The sequence below is a fragment of the Oncorhynchus keta genome, chromosome 18 (assembly GCF_023373465.1).
Source record: "Oncorhynchus keta strain PuntledgeMale-10-30-2019 chromosome 18, Oket_V2, whole genome shotgun sequence".
In the NCBI taxonomy this organism is placed as follows: domain Eukaryota; kingdom Metazoa; phylum Chordata; class Actinopteri; order Salmoniformes; family Salmonidae; genus Oncorhynchus; species Oncorhynchus keta.
This window is the reverse complement of record NC_068438.1, coordinates 12,451,899-12,471,542: the sequence shown is the minus strand read 5'-3', so window position 1 is coordinate 12,471,542 and position 19,644 is coordinate 12,451,899. Positions and strand designations below refer to the sequence as shown.

General features: G+C 46.3%; 1 protein-coding gene across 3 annotated transcripts in view; it reads left to right on the top strand.

Annotated features, from left to right (window-relative positions):
* Positions 1–19,644, top strand: part of LOC118397275 (numb-like protein) — a 61,402-nt gene that overhangs the window by 9,460 nt on the left and 32,298 nt on the right. Inside the window, exon 1 of one of the 3 annotated variants that reach the window (XM_035791882.1) lies at positions 1,990–2,091. The exons of 1 other annotated variant lie outside the window; for it this stretch is intronic. Coding sequence is in view for 1 of the 2 variants with exons in the window: in XM_035791879.2 (XP_035647772.1) it covers positions 13,784–13,824 (41 nt within the window). In the remaining variant the exon portion in view is untranslated. Of the gene's footprint in view, positions 1–1,989; positions 2,092–13,595; positions 13,825–19,644 lie in introns of those variants that run through there. One more of the 3 variants, XM_035791879.2, reaches the window with a different exon arrangement.

The window sequence follows — 19,644 nt, the reverse complement described above, 5'->3', positions numbered from 1 at the left end:
TTTATTTTTTTTTTCATTTACTTCGAGCTGCTGCTTTTTGGGAATCCCAATCCAGGGGGGAGTCTCACATTTCCAAATATATAAGTAGTAAAGTGGAGCCCGAGGCCCCTCCTTGAACTGGTGAAATTAAAGTAATACACTATGACTCTCTGGCTCTGTAGGAGACCTCATTTCCATCGCTGAGTGATTCATTTTGCTGTGTGGACCTGATAATGTTATTCACTAATAAAATAACACCATCGCTGCCATACTATGAGGCACTTTAGAGCCACTCTCTTCCATTCCGTCATGTGGAAATGGAACGTGGAGTTTATGCAATGTCGGTTGTTTTCCCATTCCTCAATACGATCTCTCTCAGAAGCATTGTGCATTTTTTTTAAGTACAGGAATGTGTGATCTGATCGACGTACTGTTTTGTCACCATCTCTGTCTCTTTCTCTGGGCAGTCTCAATTTAACATGCAGCTAGGAGTTGGACCAGATACGCCTGTTGTGTCTGTACTGGGTAGGTGTGTCTGTGGTTGTTTTCGAGCGTCCTCCATTCCTCTCTCTCCATGGTGATGTGTGATCTTCCCTGAGTCATGCTACTCTGCCTGGCCCTGCTTCTATCTGGGTCCCGGGCCCTTATCTAATGCAATCTGTCTATCTAATATTCAGCCATGCTGCCCCCAGGGAGAGGAGATGGCCATGGCCTCCCTCCCTCACATCGATCCGATCCAAGAGGAGAGTGAAGAGGAGAGTGCATGCCTGGCGGTAAACTACAGTCTTTCCTGGAAGACTCTCCAGGCCGTTGCATGGAAAGCCGACCAAGCTTAGATTAACAGGAGTAGGGGGCATACAGGGCTGCTCGTATAAAGATATTTAGCTATGATGGTATTTATGAGTTACTTTATTATAGAAAGCTCTATTCATTTCAGAGGAAGTAGATGGATAGAGTGGGGGGGTAGAGTTGGCATACACCACCATATGTGTTATTTCATAGTTTGGATGTCTTCACTATTATTATACAATGTAGAAAATAGTAAAAATAAAGAAAAACCCTCGAATGAGTAGGTGTTCTAAAACGTTTGACCGGTAGTGTACATCGTGGTGGTTGGTTGGGGATTGGCCAGGTGGGAGTCTGTCTGAGGTAGGTTGGGGTTTAAGGTGCTTTTGGAAAAAATATATCCAGGAACTATAGGCCTAATGTGTATTTAGACTTCAAGTATGTTCAGGTAGCATTACACTATGCCCAAACATGGGCCAAAATGCCTGACTGCCCAACACTAAATCAGACTTCTCCCACCCCCAGAATGTTACACATTATCAAGATATTTAATTATATTTCTATTCTAGTGTTATAAGGATGTTCAGATACTGCCGCAGTGGTCTAAGGCACTACATCTCAGTGCAAGATGCGTCACTACAGTCCCTGGTTTGAATCCAGGCTGTATCACATCCGGCCGTAATTGGGAGTCCCATAGAGCGGCGCACAATTGGCCCAGTGTCGTCCTGGTTTGGCCGGTGTAGGTCGTCATTCTAAATAAGAATTTGTTCTTAACTGACTTGCCTAGTTAAATAAAGGATAAATACAAATAAAATACTGAACCAAAGCCATGCTAATGCTACTTGCTAACACTGACTTCACTGACCCAGCCCTACTTGCATTCCTTGAACACTTACAGTAAGTTACTCCTTTCTATCCCTCTGCAGACAGTGCAGTCTCTCTAAGCACCCATTCACCATTGTACTCGTCCTCTGAGAGACTGGGCCAAGGCCTTGCGTAACAACTCCCCCATCCATACCCCATCCCTGCTTATTCTCTGGCAGTAAAATTAGGTCTTTGGCCCACTTGTCTCCTCCTCCCTCTCTCGCTCTCCTCCCTCCCACCCTCCCTCCCTCCCTTCTTCGCTTGCTCTCTCTCTCTCTCTCTCTCTCTCTCTCTCTCTCTCTCTCTCTCTCTCTCTCTCTCTCTCTCTCTCTCTCTCTCTCTCTCGCTCTCTGTGTTTCTGCTCCCTGTTACGAGAATCATGTGAGAATAGTCAGATAGACAGTCGTTTTTCTTCCATAACAACACGTTTTCAAGCTGAAGTGGATGTGGACTGAGAGACAGGTATGATTATGATTATGATTAGTACAGATTATGACTATGAAACAGATTCTCTGCTGTGTTGTTGTCTGTTTCTGCTGTCCGTGGTGTTTCTGGAGCCTGTAGGGCATATAGTCCTCTGGGCCTCACTAGGAGGAGGAGGAGCTGGTGTCCAGGTGCTTTCCAGTTAGTCCATTCTAGAAGAGATTTCTGGGGGAAACTCTGGCTGTGGCTGGTTCAGTTGATGTTCGTTTAATGGGACGTGGTGGAAATTGCTGCAAAAATGTTGTCAGTATAAGGGGAAATCACATGACATGACAGACACGCTCTCCGACAGATGGTTGGTTGGCTTTTCTGCTTCCTATGGCCTGTCATCCTCGTCTTCATCCTCAGCATCATTCTCTAGTGCTCCCTCTAAGCCACGTGCTAGTCCTGGAGTAAGCCAGGTGGGTTGTCAAGGGAGACTGCATGAGGCTCAGTGTTAAGAACCGGGGATAGATGACCACATGCCGTGGGTTTGAGGAAAACTCCTCTCCTTAAATCCCTGTTCGCCCCTCTCCCCAGCCTACAGCTGGCTGTGTTTGGTTGGGGAGCAGTGGAGGGGGAGGGAGGGTCAATGAAAACACAGCTGGTCTGACCCCCTCCAAAACCAGCTGCTGTCACAAAAGACCCCTGTCAAGCGTTTGGAGAGGTGGCCTAGCTGCCTGCCTGAATCTGCATCTCTTTCCCTCCCCTCTTCACTTCCTCTCCTTTTCTCTCTCTTCATTGTGTCCCCCCCAGACCCCACCCAGCTGTTCCAGGGTTTTTACTTTGCTTCTCCTCCGACTGAACAAACCTGACTACACACACACACTTGCGCACACACACACATAGTTACGCACACACACACACACACACACTTATGCATGCACACACACTTGTGCATGCACACACACTTACGCGTGCACACGCACACACACTTATGCACATACTCATTATCCCTGAGTGACAGATAAAAAATAAAAAAACACCTTATGAAACAGTGGGGACTGTGAAGCAACACAAACATAGGCGCACACACACACACACACACACACACACACACACACACACACACACACACACACACACACACACACACACACACACACACACACACACACACACACACACACACACACACACACACACACACACACAGAGAGACAATAACAGACGCACTATACACACACGTACACATGGATTTTGCACTATGTGGTAGTGTTGGAGTAGGGGTCTGAGGGCACACAATATGTTGTGAAATTTTTAAGTGTATTGTAATGTTTTGAAAATTATATAAACTGCATTCATTTTGCTGGACCCCAGGAAGAGTAGCTGCAGCCTCGGCAGCAGCTAATGGGGATCCATAATAAATACAAATACACACCTATGCAATCCCCCTTGAGACAAATGTTTGATCAGTCACACCAAAGGCTGTGGCTTAGTATTGGCTGTGTGCCTCTGAGGCCTCCAGGACTGGTAGAAGCCTGGAGCTGTAGTTACAATCCAGTGGCTGGCTGTGAGGCCTTGAGGGTGGGCTGCTGCGTGCTGGCTTGATGCCACACCCTCCCTCCCCTATCCCATTGTTCCAATCCCTGACAAGTTGCAAGTGCCTCTCTATTCACGCTGACTGTGGGGGGTGGGCGGGCCTTTGTGTGGCAGCCATTGCGTCGGACACACGCTCTCATTTGATAGACGCGTGCTGACAAAAGAGAAAAGGGGGACACTTCGGTTAATTCTTTGCGGCGCTACAGTGAAAAGGGTAGAAGCGGCGGCCATCTGTTATTCGTGCTTCTAATCTATGCTTTGCCCACACTGTGGACCCACACTCCTCCCGTGATCCCTCCCTCCCTCTCTGCCCCAAAGTCCCTGCTTTTGTCCTGGCACGCTTGTTTAGGGAGTATTTTCATTGTTGTGGTTAGCCTGTCTTCTCACTGGGTTTTGGGAGTGGACAGACATGGTGTTGTAAGTGTCCTGGGCTCTGAGTTATTCCTCTCTGCCTTGGCCATTCTGCAAGGAAGAGAAGGTCGACGTTCTCTCCGCTCACTTCCTCTCCTCCTCTCTCATCTCTTCTCTTCTCCTCTCTGCCTGAAGAGCTGAAAGTGTCTTTTGTTGATCCTGGGCCACTCTCCACTCTGACGCTTTGTTTCACAGCAACGAGACTAAACAACTGGTCTGATCTTTCTCTCTCTCTCATTGGATAAGTACTTCGACTGGCACATGCTCCTCTGCCCTGTTACAAGTGCTCCTTGACATTGACACACGGCAGCCCTGGTGTAGCCCACTAAATGTTTGAATCTCTGTTTATCTGCACCAATCAGGCCATTCGTTTGGGATCAATACTGTTTTTGTAGCCCGTCAAGGTCATTCAGGGAACAAGGCTCGAGTCTAAAACACCACCGACTAAACTGCAATCGATGTTGTTGAAGACAATTACCTCTCCTCTTATAGGGTGCAGTGACAGTTCTGAACGAAACACTTTCACAGGGCTTTTTTTAAGTCACCCTATTTTTGCGTGGCACCACATGTTCGTTGACGAGTCTGGCCCCGCTGGGCACAGACGTCACTTCAATGTCTATTCCACCTTGGTTCAACGTAATTTAATAGAAATGTGGGTTCAATCAGTGTGTGCCCAGTGGTGCTTTTCTGCACGAACACTCTCCGTTAAATGTAGGATTGGCTAGGGGATGTGACTGGCTGCCTGTTTTTAGGCTGCTGCTGCCGGGAGCCCCGCTGTTCTCGTTGCCCTAGAAAATTCTGCAAGCTTTTTTCTCGGCTTCCAGTGAGAGCGCCCGCCTGTAGACAGACAGTGGAGGGAGACAGAGTCACAGAGACATGCTGACTTAAAAGCTTATCGATCTCTCAGAGCTAGCCTGACTCCACTCTCTCCAACTCCACTGTCTGATCTCCCAGTGGGTCACTACAACAGACTGCCCACCCGTCCAGGGTGAAAGCATTCCTGGCTGCCTCGCATCGCATTTGTGGGTTCACTTGGGGCCAAAGGTCACAGGCGAAGAGGGACCTGGCTTTATGGTATTTTTTGGCACGTGGGGGTGATTGTATGGGGCTCACTCAGCCTCCTTTGTGTCCCCCTCCTGTCTGGTCCCATACCCCACCTCCGCCCCCCCACCACCCGGCAGCTGTCCCCCCTCCATTAACATGACAAAGTGGCGCTGTTCTGTTCCACACCAGGGACGCTGCTAGCTTTCATGGTGGGGCCATTTGGGCCAGCCCAGCCCTGCAGTGGGCCATCTGTGTTTGGCCTCTACTCTTTTACTCTCTCCTCTCCTACTGTGAGTCACTCAGAGCAGGGCAGGGTGTGACAGACAGTCAGACCACTGGGGCCTCCTAGAATACCATGAGGTAATTCACATTACACCCAATCAGAGCGAGACAAAGTTAAACATGACATTGTCACTCCAACCACAGCCTTAGAGGGACGATGTAAGAATGTGAGTGTCGTTTTTAAACCAGAGCCCCATGAGGTAATGGTATGGCCCAGGCAGACCTAGAAACACCCCGCCACCACTGCCTCTCCATCTTTCCCCATTGAAGAGGGGCGTGTGGATGAGAGGAGGGGTGAGATGGAGAGGGAGAGGGAGGGAGAGGGAGAGGGAGGGAGAGGGAGAGGGAGGGAGAGGAAATCAATCAAGTGATGTCATACGTGAAACCCGTTGAGGAAGAAAGTGGAGACTGTAGGAACTTGTCTTTTGGTAGCAGTTTGTTTTCTTCTCACTAGTCTCTTGCGGTTGGTTAACTGCTTTAGGGGATGTTGTGAAATATATGTTCTGGATGTTTCCATACTGAATGTGATGCATAGGAAATATCCTGGGGCTTGAAAGCCACACACCTTCCTCTCTGCTGAAATAGAATTTTGTCATATATTTCTACACTGTTGCATTGATATGCACTCTTATTTCCCAGCACCGTGTAGCAGTTAGTTCATCGGGTGACTAACTCATATGCATCGCTGGTGATCTCACTATGTGCCTCTAGGACGGTTCAGCCTATCATATCTCAGGATTAGATTCACACACCCTCAGTAATACACGACCGGTGCTTGACCCTGCGGTGTTATTTCTCTGCTCAGTCCTGGATGTAAATGTGATGCTCGGCCAGCAGTCGAAGCTTTAATTAAAAGTGACCGGTGTTCTCTGAGGAGACCCTAATCATAGAGAAAGGAGTACTAGGATTACTTCACTGATATTTTCACATATATAGCCATTAAATGCTTTGAAAGGCTGGTCATGGCTCACATCAACACCATCATCCTAGACAGCCTGGACCTACTCCAATTCTCATACCGCCCCAACAGATCCACAGATGACACAATCGCTATTGCGCTCCACACTGCCCTCACCCACCTGGACAAAAGGAATACCTATGTAAGAATGGTGTTCATTGACTACAGCTCAGCATTCAACACCATAGTCCCCTCAAAGCTCATCACCAAGCTCAGGACCCTGGAACTGAACACCTCCCTCTGCAACTGGATCCTGGACTTCCTGACGGGCTGCCTCCTGGCGGTGAGGATAAGCAACAACACACCCGCAACACTGACCCTCTACATGGGGGCCCCTCAGGGGTGTGTGCTTAGTCCCGTGCTGTACTCCCTGTTCACCCACGAATGCGTGGTCGCGCAAGACTCCAACACCATCATCAAGTTTGATGACGACACGAAAGTGGTAGGACTGATAGCTGATGACGATGAGACAGCCTATAGGTAGGAGGTCAGAGACCTGACAGTGTGCCAGGACAACAACCTCTCCTTCAACATCAGCAAGACAAATAAGATGATCGTGGATTACAGGAAACGGAGGGAGAAGCACATCCTCATCCACATCAATGGGGCTGCAGTGGAACAGGTTGAGAGCTTCAAGTTTCTCTGTGTCCACATCACTAAGGAATTAACATTTATTTATTTTTTTACCTTTATTTAACTAGGCAAGTCAGTTAAGAACACATTCTTATTTTCAATGACGTCCTAGGAACAATGGATTAACTGCCTTGTTCAGGGGCAGAACGACAGATCTGTACCTTGTCAGCTCGGGGATTCGATCGTTCAACCTTTTGGTTACTGTTCAAACGCTCTAACCACTAGGCTACGCTGCCGCCCCAATGGTCCACACACACTCACACAGTTGTGAGGGCACAACAGCGCTTCTTCCCTCTCAGGAGGCTGAAGAGCTTTGGCATGGGCACTCAGATCTGGAAAATTCTACACCATTGAGAGCATCTTGACTGTCTGCATCCCCACTTGGTATGGCAACTGCAAGGCCCTCGACTCAACAATGGGTGGTGAGTACAACCCTGTACATCACTGGGGCCGAGCTCCCGGCTATCCAGGACTATGAGTTAAGCTGTAAACCATACTATTTACCAAATCGTTTTCATCTATATTTTGCAGGCTATCTGCATTGACCCTTTTTGCACTAACTTGTTGTTTACGAAGCATGTGACGAATAACATTTTGATTTCACACACACACACACACACACACACACACACACACACACACACACACACACACACACACACACACACACACACACACACACACACACACACACACACACACACACACACACACACACACACACACACACACACACACACACACACACCAAGCCAGCTCTACCTCATAATGACAAAAAAACAGGTTTTTAGAAACGTTTGCAAATGTGTGTTTCGCTGTGTGTGGGAGGGAAAGGGTTTTCAGCATCCTATTACTTTGTCTCTCAGTCCCTGTTTCTGTTTCTCTCATTCCTCTCTCTCTGCTCTGATCCTGCTCAGGAATAGGTCTTGTTGCTGTAAACACTGGCACATTTCCTCTTCAGCACAAGGTTGTGCTTGCGTTCTGTTTCTTTCCCTCTCGTCTCATCTCAAGTGTAAGCAGCACCAACTTCATCAGAGAGGAGGAAAGTCCCAGAAGGCTGAAGGAATTAGGAGACGAGAGAGAGAATCACACACTGCACGACTAGAAAAAACACAGGAGAACGAGGGCAGGAAGGAGGGAGGCTACAGATAATCGAGTGGCAAGGTGTACAGGAGAGGGACTGAAAGAGGCGACAGATAGGGCAGTACTCTGTTACTAGAGGGTAGCCTAACACTCCAGTCCTCAGGTGCTGAACTCAACGTAGGCTGAGGGCTCCCCTCCATGGCTATTACTCTGAAAACTGTACCATGGTCAGTGTTACAGCTGTCTGCAATGACCTGCCTTGTGGACACAATTAGAGGTTGAGTGGCCCACGTGTAATAGCTACTCTGTGTGTGTGCGTGCGTGTGTGTGTGCGTGTGTGTGTGAGTGTGCGTGTGTGTTTGTGTGTGCGCAGAGCACTGGTGTTGCATATCAGGTCTCAGGCTCACTGCTGCCCCTTTGTTAGCCCACCAGACATGTGACCCAATTCAGTCTGCCTGCTCCCTCTACACACACATACATGCACACACACACACCCTGGAGAGAGGAAAGCCATCGATCCTCTCTCTCTCAGGCAATTTACAGTCGAGAGCCACAGTTTAGTTACCAGACTGTAAAAAAAAGGAAGGCTGAAGCATTTCCTTCATGGTTGGTTGGTGCCGTTAAATAGGCTGCATTCTGAATGTTTTGGGATGCCGCAAGGAGGTACACACACATACTCACACATTTCTCTATCCTCCATAGTTTTTTTTACCAGATTGGTGACAATGTGTCTTTGTAGTGGGGAACAGAGCAGGCTTTTGGTTGTAAAGGGGGAGAGAGAGGGAGAGAGAGGGATAGGCATTGAACAGAGCCACACATCGATCCCAGTGCTTTTCAGATGAGTGTCTGGACTTGGCTCTGGCCAGCACAGGACCGGACAGTGGGGCTGTGTCCTGAAGCTCAGAAGATGATTGGACAGGAGGAGAGTCACAAGTTATTTACTTCTGTGGACTTAGCTGATTGGTATCTGATTTGCGACAATCGTTAGGAAAGTTGAGCTCTATCTCATACAGTGTGGCAAACAGGAATTTTGGATCAAACCAATCCCAGACAATTGATACACACACTTGACATGAGCCTGGTTGAAAGCACACTTACACTGGAGCTCATCCATGCACATAATGTTTGAATCATAGTAGCACAGCAACACAAGTCAACTGCATACATAGTTACTTTCAAACTGGCCCAGTGTATCTTTAGTGTACTCTGTTCGTATACTCCTAACAGTAGAGTGCATTTGAGTATGGATGTACTTTGTGTGCACACACACTTGCTGTTGAGGTTTGGGAAATGCCTGCGGCTTGTGGTATGTTTCAGGAAATGACGTCATCCAGGAACAGTTGGTGCAGGTTTCTAATTTCCATCCCAAACCCATGGAAATAGTCTGTCTGTTTGCGCTTGCCATAATATTGGAAGAATCGTGTGCAATAAAGATGAATAGAAAAAGAAAACACAGGGCTATATTGTTGTCATAGACTCTGTATAGAATAACAACCACTGTTTGTCTAAAATTTGGAACGAGAGTAGGAAGAAGAGGATGATACAAGGAGGGGGAGAGTTGTGAGAAGAGATGAGGAATCGCTGACATGGATAGAAAAATGGAAAGAGAGGAAAAGAGATGCCTATAGGAGAGAGAACATGACAACTATGTACATACAATGAAAATAACTGCCAGAGTTTGAGAATGGAGAGATGAGCACTGAGGAGGAGATGTCTCTTTTGTGCCACTGAGTCTGGCTTTAATTCCATGTCTACAAATTAAAAATGGATATGTTGGATTCATGCCTCCATCTCAACCAAAAATCGAAGTGCATTTAAAGTTTGATTTGATTTTGACCTATTCTTTAACTTAGAGTTTTGGTTGAGATGGAGACATGAATCCAACATATTAATTAACAATTGAAGATAGTTAATTAATAAGATCTGAAATCAGTCAAAGCTTGAAACCCTAGGCCTGTTTTGTCTATTTTTAGTTGAACCCTGGGTTAAATTGAAGCAATAGCTGTTGATGACTCATCAATATTTAGGCCGATGTTGGATTTGCTGATACATGACCTACAAAAGATGGTTCCGTTTCATTTCTCTGTTAAATCTACCCTTGGGATTGCATTTGATAGCAACAGTGAATCTAGTTGTAGTAAGAAATCTTTTGCTTATCATTCTCACAATAGCGCATTGCTATTAGTCAGTGACAAATATGGAAGTTAAGTAGGACTGGACTTGGTTAAAACCCTGCATGGGAGATCAAATGGAGAGCTGTACATAAATCAATTATCCAGTAGGAGGTGCTGCCCAGCTTATTTATTATTTGTTTTGACAGTGGATATAATGTTGGAGATCTGACATTGTTTCAAAGGTACAAATTCAACATATTTTATGAAAGTTTGGACTATGTTAAAAATTGGTTACCAATTGGTTACCATAACATAATCCTGTGGTTAAAATGACACCCTCAAAACAACAGTTGCTGAATTTTTTTCAAATCCAATGCATGTTCCATGTAAATTCCACGTCACTACTTTTGACAAATTATGTTAAAACAACATTGATTCAACAAGTTTGTGCAGAGTGGGATGTGTATTGTGGGTTTGCATGTGAGTCTGTCATGCACAAATGATTTAGTTTAGAGCGTTTGTACAGCACAGGGGGTTGGTGGCACCTTAATTGGGGAGGACGGGATAATGATAATGGATGGAGCGGACTCCGTGGAATTGTATCAAATCATCAAACAGACATTATTATGAGCCGTCTTCCCTTTAGAGGCCTCCAGTGTTGTACAGGTGGGCTATTTGATCGGAATTGTTTCAACTGTTCGTGAGTGTGTGTTCGCATGCGAGCGCTTGCGTGTGTTGGTCTGTTCATGGACATGAAAGAATATGTCTACCACCGCAGGTCCTGTGCTTACTCGAGCATAGTTAAACATCAGTAAAACATTGGAGTTTACAAGTTGCGCCACCACACATAAATATGTAGCATTGAGGCCACTCAAAAGTGAAACATCAGAGTACACACACACACACAGCTTTGTTTTCGTGAATTTTTGGGGAGTAAAAATGTGTTTCCTTTCAAAATCCTATTTTCCATAACCCTTAACCGAACCTTAACCCTAATCTGACCCCATAACGCTAAACCTAACTCTCAAACCTAACCCTAACCTTAAACCCAAACCCTAAACCTTTCAAATTAGTGTTGTATTCCTACCTTGTCAGGACGTTCTGGTGGCTTGTCAGGACATTGTGGTCTTAATAATGTAGGAAAACATGTACACACACACACACACACACACACACACACACACACACACACACACACACACACACACACACACACACACACACACACACACACACACACACACACACACACACACACCAAGCCAGCTCTACTGGTGGGCCCTCATTTGGGTCATGAGAAATTCAATTAACAACACCGAGCAATCAATGTTAACGGTGCCTAGGGCTCAGCACACCACACCACCCCATACCATACCATACCACACCACCCCACACCACACCACACCACACCACACCACCCCACACCACACCACCCCATACCACACCACCCCATACCATACCATACCACACCCCCCACCCCACACCACACCACCCCACACCACACCACACCACCCCACACCACACCACCCCACACCACACCACCCCATACCATACCACACCACCCCACCCCACCCCATACCATACCACACCACCCCACACCACACCACCCCACACCACACCACCCCATACCACACCACCCCCATACCATACCACACCACCCCACCCCATACCACACCACCCCCACCCACCCCATACCATACCATACCACACCCCCCACCCCATACCATACCACACCCCCCATACCCCACCCCACCCCACCACCCACACCACACCACCACCCCCACACCACACCACACCACACCACACCACCCCATACCACACCACCCCATACCATACCATACCATACCATACCACACCACACCACCCCATACCACACCACCCCACACCACACCACACCACCCCACACCACACCACCCCATACCATACCATACCAGGCTGCATGGCTATTTCTGTTGGGGTAAAACCTTTACTCCAGGGGTAGACAACTAGATTCAGCGGCAAGACCATTTTTGTCGACGTGGATGGTCGGGGGGTCGGAACATAATGATAATATTTTTTAGACTGCAAATTGACCACAACTAAGCCCAAAAATAGATTTATTTGAAAATAAGAATCATTATATACCTTCATTACATTGAGACACGATCACATATGTCTCTTTTTTCTTTTTGATAATATAATATATATTTTTTAATTATCACTCACAGGCCGTTTGGCCCGCGTGCCGCCAGTTGCCTGCTCTTCTCTTCTCCATGATCCCATGGGAAAACAGAACAACAACACAGTTAGAAAACCATAAATATCCTGTATTCTAATTCCTAATTTAAATGCAATCCACAGGGGAAGATTACTCATAGTTTCGTTAAGGTGTGCACTCCAGTTAGCTCCATAGAAAAATAATGACTATATTCTAATTCTATGTGTAATCAACAGCAAGAACAGGGCTCTGGCGAGTGCTGAACAGCAGAGCTAGTGTTACCATGGGAATGATTAGGGTGTGATGGTGATGTTAAAACACTGGTTGATTGAATTCTTTGGAAGCCATTTTTGTTACGTAAGGAGGAATCTGAGCAGTATGTGTTCCCATCCAGCCTGTGAGGTCATCGTGTTCGATAACTATACCATTAATAGGCTTATGGGAGAGCTCAGCCCACCGCTGTATGCTTTGCCTACAGTGAATTATCAAGCTAATCTATCTGTATGACACAACACAGATGGACACACTTTCTTTCTGGCTGTCTCCCATTTTGTGAAGCTATCTCTCTTTCTTTGTCCTCCTCTCATGCACTGTCTATTTTTATAGGTCTAGCTATCTCTCGTTCCCTCTTTCTCTCCCTTCATCTCTCTTTTCTCCAACTGAGAGAGAGAGAGAGAGAGAGAGAGAGAGAGAGAGAGAGAGAGAGAGAGAGAGAGAGAGAGAGAGAGAGAGAGAGAGAGAGAGAGAGAGAGAGTTGCTTTCTTGTCTTTGGAGCAGTATAGTGCTTAGTGAATGAATGGCTTCCAGGCAGAGGTGAACGTGTGACCAGGCAGGCTGCAGTCACAGAAAAGACCCCCATCCCAGACCCCTGCCAACAGCCTTCAGCCTCACTGGTCATCACAGATGGACGGATGAAACTGTGTCACCGCTAGTCTAATCACCTCTCCGCTCCGCTCCTCCCCCTCTCACTCTTTCCTCTCTCATCCTCTCTCATTCTCATCCTCTCTGTGTCTCCCTGTCTGTCCTCTTCGTCCTCCCATCCTCTCGGACAGGTTTTGGAGAGGCTGAAAATGAACCGTCCCTCTCACAGGCAATTCAAACAGGAGTGTGTGTGTTAGAGACACACGTACACATTACACACACACAGCGACAGGGGTCTGTGTGAATGTGTCGGTTGCCTTCTCTCCAAGTTAATCTCTTAAGAAGAGGTGTGGTTCTCTCTCTCTCTCTCTCTCTCTCTCTCTCTCTCTGATCCCCAAGCAGATTTTCATCGCATGTTGTGTTAGTTGAATTCTCCTCCGCTGCTGCTGCTGCCGCTGCGAGTCTCAGGGCGTTCTCTTTTTCGCATTTTTGAACGCCCATCATCATCATCTCTCCACTTCTTCTTCTACTGCTCTCTGCCTCTTCTTCTGCTTTCACTAGTCTGAGATGAGTTTGAGCGCTGAGATGGGGGAGGACATCGAGCTACGGTGAGTGTTTGTGGCTGGGGGGATTAGGGGGGGGGAGGGGGGGTTACAGTAGGGTGATGTGTTGCAGTAGCTGTGAACACAGGTCAATAGCCTAGCTCTAGCGTGTCTGTAGTTAGCGATAGCATTAGCCTCGGTTATTATTGGCCATAGCCATTTCAGCAGCTGTCAAAACTGACGGGGCGTCTAGTAGCTTATTCCAGGAGCTCATAGTCTTAGCAGCTCTATTAGCCCCCGCGCCCATATGGAGACGATTTAGAGTCTCAATTGATATCCCAAAATACCTAATATTTGTTTATGTGCCGCATGTCCAACATTAAATGTTAAGGGATGTTTTCATAGCAGAAAAGGATGAATCTTAGTAATCTTACCACCACAGAAGTAGAAGAAGAAGTAGCAGCAAAAGCCAAGTTAAGCAGACACAGGAGAAAAGTGGGACTGTTTTTGTCTTTTTGTTTGAGTGATTGGCAATGCAACACTTCTCTTATGTTGAGAAAAGGGAAATGCTTTTCACAAGTTATTTCCTGAGGTGTGTGTTTGAGAATTGTGAGATGTGAGTGCTGTCTGCACACTTGCTCTTGTCTGAATGACTCCTTGTGGATTAGAGAGCCTGTGACCTGGGTCTAGCCTGGGTCTAGCCTGGGCAGATAAGAGCATGTGAGAGGTCTTCACATGGCTGCTGTGTTTTAACATTAGTCCTGCTGTTTAGGGAGCCCCTACGAACACCCTGGACCAGCTGGACCGCCCACTGCAGCCATGCCCGCTCTCTCTCTGCCCGCCCGCTCTCTCTCTCGCGCTCTCTCTCTGCCCACTCTCTCTCTCTCTCTGCCCGCTCTCTCTCTCTCTGCCCGCTCTCTCTCTCTCTGCCCGCCTGCCTGCTCTCTCCCGCTCTCTCTCTCTCTGCCCGCCCTCTCTCTCTCTCTCTCTCCCTCTCTCTCTCTCTCTCTCTCTGCCCGCCCTCTCTCTCTCTCTCTCTCTCTCTCTCTCTCTCTCTCTGCCCGCCCTCTCTCGCTCTCTCTCTCTCTCTCTCTCTCTCTCTCTCACACTCTCTCTCTCTCACTCTCTCTCTCTGTATCTCTCTCTCTCTCTCTTTTTTTCTCTCTCTCTCTCTCTCTCTCTCTCTCTCTCTCTCTCTCTCTCTGTATCTCTCTCTCTCTTCTCTCTCTCTCTCTCTCTCTCTCTCTCTCTCTCTCTCTCTCTCTCTCTCTCTCTGCCCACTCTCTCTCTCTCTGCCCGCTCTCTCTCTCTCTGCCCGCCTCCAAGGGCACAGGGGGATTTAGGTGTTTCTGTTGTTAATCTCCATGTCCTGGAGCACACACACAGGCGTGTGTATCTCATCTCCACTCAGAGGCCCTTGGCTAAGAGCTTAGCCTGTGTTTGTGAAGAAAGGAGGGAGGGACAGAGGAAAGAGGAGTATGAGTAAGCTATGAGGGCACAGCTGTGTGTTTGGGAGGGACATTACATTTATCTTTATTTAACTAGTCAAGTCAGTTAAGAACAAATTCTTATTTACAATGACGGCCTAGGAACAATGACAAGATGACAAGTCAAAATGTTCTGATTTTGTAGCAGGTCTATGAGATGAGAAAAGGTGACATGGCACATAGGTTCTACTTGCACCACATGGCTCTGTGTCATAGAACGTCTTACCTTCACATCGCAAACATATTACTGTATTACTGCTCCCCTTTAGCTTGTTATTCCCAAGCCTCAATGCTCCCTAACAGGTCTCACTGTGGTTGTATCCCAAATCACCACCCTATTCACTATGTCATTGGTTCTCAATCCTGGTCCCGGGGACATTTTTTGTTTTTGTCCTAGCACGACACAGCTGATTCAAATCATCAAAGCCTTTTGATGAGTTGATGATTTGAATCAGCTGTGTAGTGCTAGGGCAAAAACAAAAATGTGCACCCCATTGGGTCCCCGGGAGCAGGATTGAGAACCAGTGCCCTATGTAAGTGCACTATTTGGGACCTGGTCAAAAGTAGTGCACTACACAGGGAATAGGGTGGCATTTGGGACATGTCCACGTGTCTCTCTCAGTGATTATATCCGAAAGACAGAGACAATACTGGATCATTGTTGGTCTCAAGTTGCTCCTGTCCTGTTTGATATTGATGTCCTTGATTAGTCATCATTTTGAGATCACTTGGCAGAGATGAAGGTTGGGAAGGCAGGTTGATTTGTTGCCAGAAAATTAAATAGACACTGCTGCTGTATCTTTACTGTAAACACATGACACTCCTTAGACACTGCTGCTGTATCTTTACTGTAAACACATGACACTCCTTAGATACTGCTGCTGTATCTTTACTGTAAACACAAGACACTCCTTAGACTCTGCTGCTGTATCCTTACTGTAAACACATGACACTCCTTAGACACTGCTGCTGTATCCTTACTGTAAACACATGACACTCCTTAGACACTGCTGCTCTATCTTTACTGTAAACACATGACACTCCTTAGACACTGCTGCTCTATCTTTACTGTAAACACATGACACTCCTTAGACACTACTGCTCTATCTTTACTGTAAACACATGACACTCCTTAGACACTGCTGCTCTATCTTTACTGTAAACACATGACACTCCTTAGACACTGCTGCTGTATCTTTACTGTAAACACATGACACTCCTTAGACTCTGCTGCTGTGGCTTTACTCTAAATGCATTCTGATAGATGCTTTGATAAATTGGCACTAAATAGTAATGACCGAAATAGGAAGTCAATTTGCTCTCTCCTAGCAGTATGTATGCTTGGTAGTACTGGTCTGGGTGAGTGTATGTTAGAGAACTGGAAAGTCACTGCTATGGAATCTTTATGGAAATTCCAACTCGGCCTTGGCAGTTGGCACACTCACTCGACCCCTTCTTCGATGATGTGTATATATAATGGAAAAGGAGAGCAGAAGTCCCCCCACACACACACACACACACACACACACACACACACACACACACACACACACACACACACACACACACACACACACACACACACACACACACACACACACACACACACACACACACACACACACACACACACACACACACACACACTGAAGCTCGACACCATCCACATACACATGCAGACGGTTATTTTGACCTGTAGCCTTACATGCTGACCAGACTGCACACTTTGATTTTGTCCACCTACACCAGATGCGATCACGACACGCAGGTTGAAATATCAAAACAAACTCTGAACCAATTATATTAATTTGGGGACAGGTCAAAAAGCATGAAACATTTCTGGAAATGTAGCTAGTTAGCTTGCTGTTGCTAGTTCATTTGTCCTGGGATATAAACATTGGGTTGTTATTTTACCTGAAATTGCACAAGGTCCTCAACTCTGACAATTAATCCACAGATAAAACGGTCAACCGAATTCGTGTCTTGTCATCTCTCCTCCTTCCTTCAGGCTTCTTATTGTTATTATTATTTTGGACTTAATATGCCAGTTGGCAAACAACTTTAGGTGCATTACCGCAACCGACTGGAGTGTGGACCTGAGTTCATCTTTCAATCCCCCCGTGGGTATATGCTCCCCCTAAAAACCAATGAGGAGATGGCAGGACTTGCAGCCCCTAAAGTGTAAAAAATAGAACCCATTTCTATTTTAGAGACTGGCCACGCAGACACGTGCTAGCAGTGTGGGTGCAATGATTGAATAACATGTATGTGTACATTTATTTTTGCAACGTTCGCGCAGAGTAGCAAGACATTGTTTACTGTGCCATACATTACAATGGGATTCAGGAAGGAGCTGTAAATGTTACTAATCTTCTGGAGAGAAAAATGCTGCCTCTGCAGAAACAGGACAAATAGTGATAAGGCACATTTAATGCCTTTTAGCGTTATGACTTAATGCATTTAATATTTGTTTGTTTTTTTGCGCCCTCCCTCACACTAGCTGTTTGCGCTTGAAATGTGTCTCCACGGCCATAAATAATAAATAACGTGACAACTTTAAAGATATTCCCATGACTGCGTTGTTAGGCGTGTTCAGTTCTAATATGGTGTTCTATTAGTGGGTTTGTGGAACTACTTCCAGAGAGTCCCACCGCCACACCTGTTGTCATGGGGATGCACCCTATTCATGTACTTTATATGCTGCGGAATCCCAGAGATCAGCAGAGCAGAGCAGTGTGAGGGACAGGCAGTCAGAGACCAGGGCAGGGCATCCCTCTCATTATATTAACTGACTTACTCTCTGACCAGCCTGTGGTTCAGTCTAATTGAGTTTGGGCCTTGGACCTTCTCAGCAGTGGTCTTCTCAGAAGCCCCTCGGCCTGTGGCTTCTTCTTCCTAATTGCATTAGGGCCACAGGAAGGACTGATTGAGTGTTAGTGTCGTAGCCTGTTTAAAGCTAATTATGTCTGTTGCCATGCCGAGGTACATCAACTATCTGACCACAATAACAGATGCCCTGTGTGTTCTGACCCCCACACCCATCCGGATCATCAGAGGTGTAAAGTAGTTCAGTAAAAATCATTTAAAGTACTACTTAAGGAGTTATTTGTGGTATCTGTACTTTGCTTTACTATTTATATTTTTGACAACTTTTACTTTTACTTCACTACTTTTCTAAAGAGAAGAATGTGCTTTTTACTCCATACATTTTCCCTGACATCCAAAAGTAGTCTTTACATTTTGCATGGCTTGCAGGACAGGAAAGTGGTCCATCCCTGGTCATCTACATTTACATTTACATTTAAGTCATTTAGCAGACGCTCTTATCCAGAGCGACTTACAAATTGGTGCATTCACCTTATGACATCCAGTGGAACAGCCACTTTACAATAGTGCATATACATTTTTTAAGGGGGGTGAGAAGGATTACTTTATCCTATCCTAGGTATTCCTTAAAGAGGTGGGGTTTCAGGTGTCATCTCTACTGCCTCTGATCTTGCAGACTCAATAAACACAAATGCTTCATTCGTAAATTATGTCTGAGTGTTGTAGTGTACCCCTGGCTGTCCGTACATTTCAAAAACAAGATAATGGTGCCATCTTGATTGTTTAATATAGGGAATTTGAAATGATTTATTCTTATATAAATTTTAGCAATTACATTTACTTTTGATACTTAAGTATATTTAAAACTAAATACTTTTAGACTTTTACTCAAGTAGTATTTTACTGGATGACTTTCACTTTTACTTGGGTCATTTTCTATTAAGGTATCTTTACTTTTACTCAAGTATGAAAATTGGGTACTGTGGGTCATCCAGGTCACCGCTGTTTGGAAGTGTGGGTGGGGGTAAGATTGTGCGTGTGTGTGTGTGTGTGTGTGTGTGTGTGTGTGTGTGTGTGTGTGTGTGTGTGTGTGTGTGTGTGTGTGTGTGTGTGTGTGTGTGTGTGTGTGTGTGTGTGTGTGTGTGTGTGTGTGTGTGTGTGTGTGTGTGTAGAGGGCAGATGTGCGTGTGATGTGTTTGTGTTGTGTCAGAGGTTATATATCTGTATAATCTACCTTACATCAGAGTCCACAGTCCTGGCTGTCGCTCACACTGTCATCACAGCCTACACAAGGCATGCATGGTCCATGTTACTGTGTTGGAGGGTGATTGAATTACGGCATGGCCTAATTGACATGAATGTAGATGTGGAATGACAGAGAGTGTCTGCTGGATGAACTATGAGAGGGAATGGGGAGAGAGGCAGGGAAAGAGAGAGAGACAGGGATGGAGAGAGAGACAGGGAAAGAGAGAGAGACAGGGATGGAGAGAGAGACAGGGATGGAGAGAGAGACAGGGATGGAGAGAGAGACAGGGATGGAGAGAGAGACAGGGATGGAGAGAGAGACAGGGAT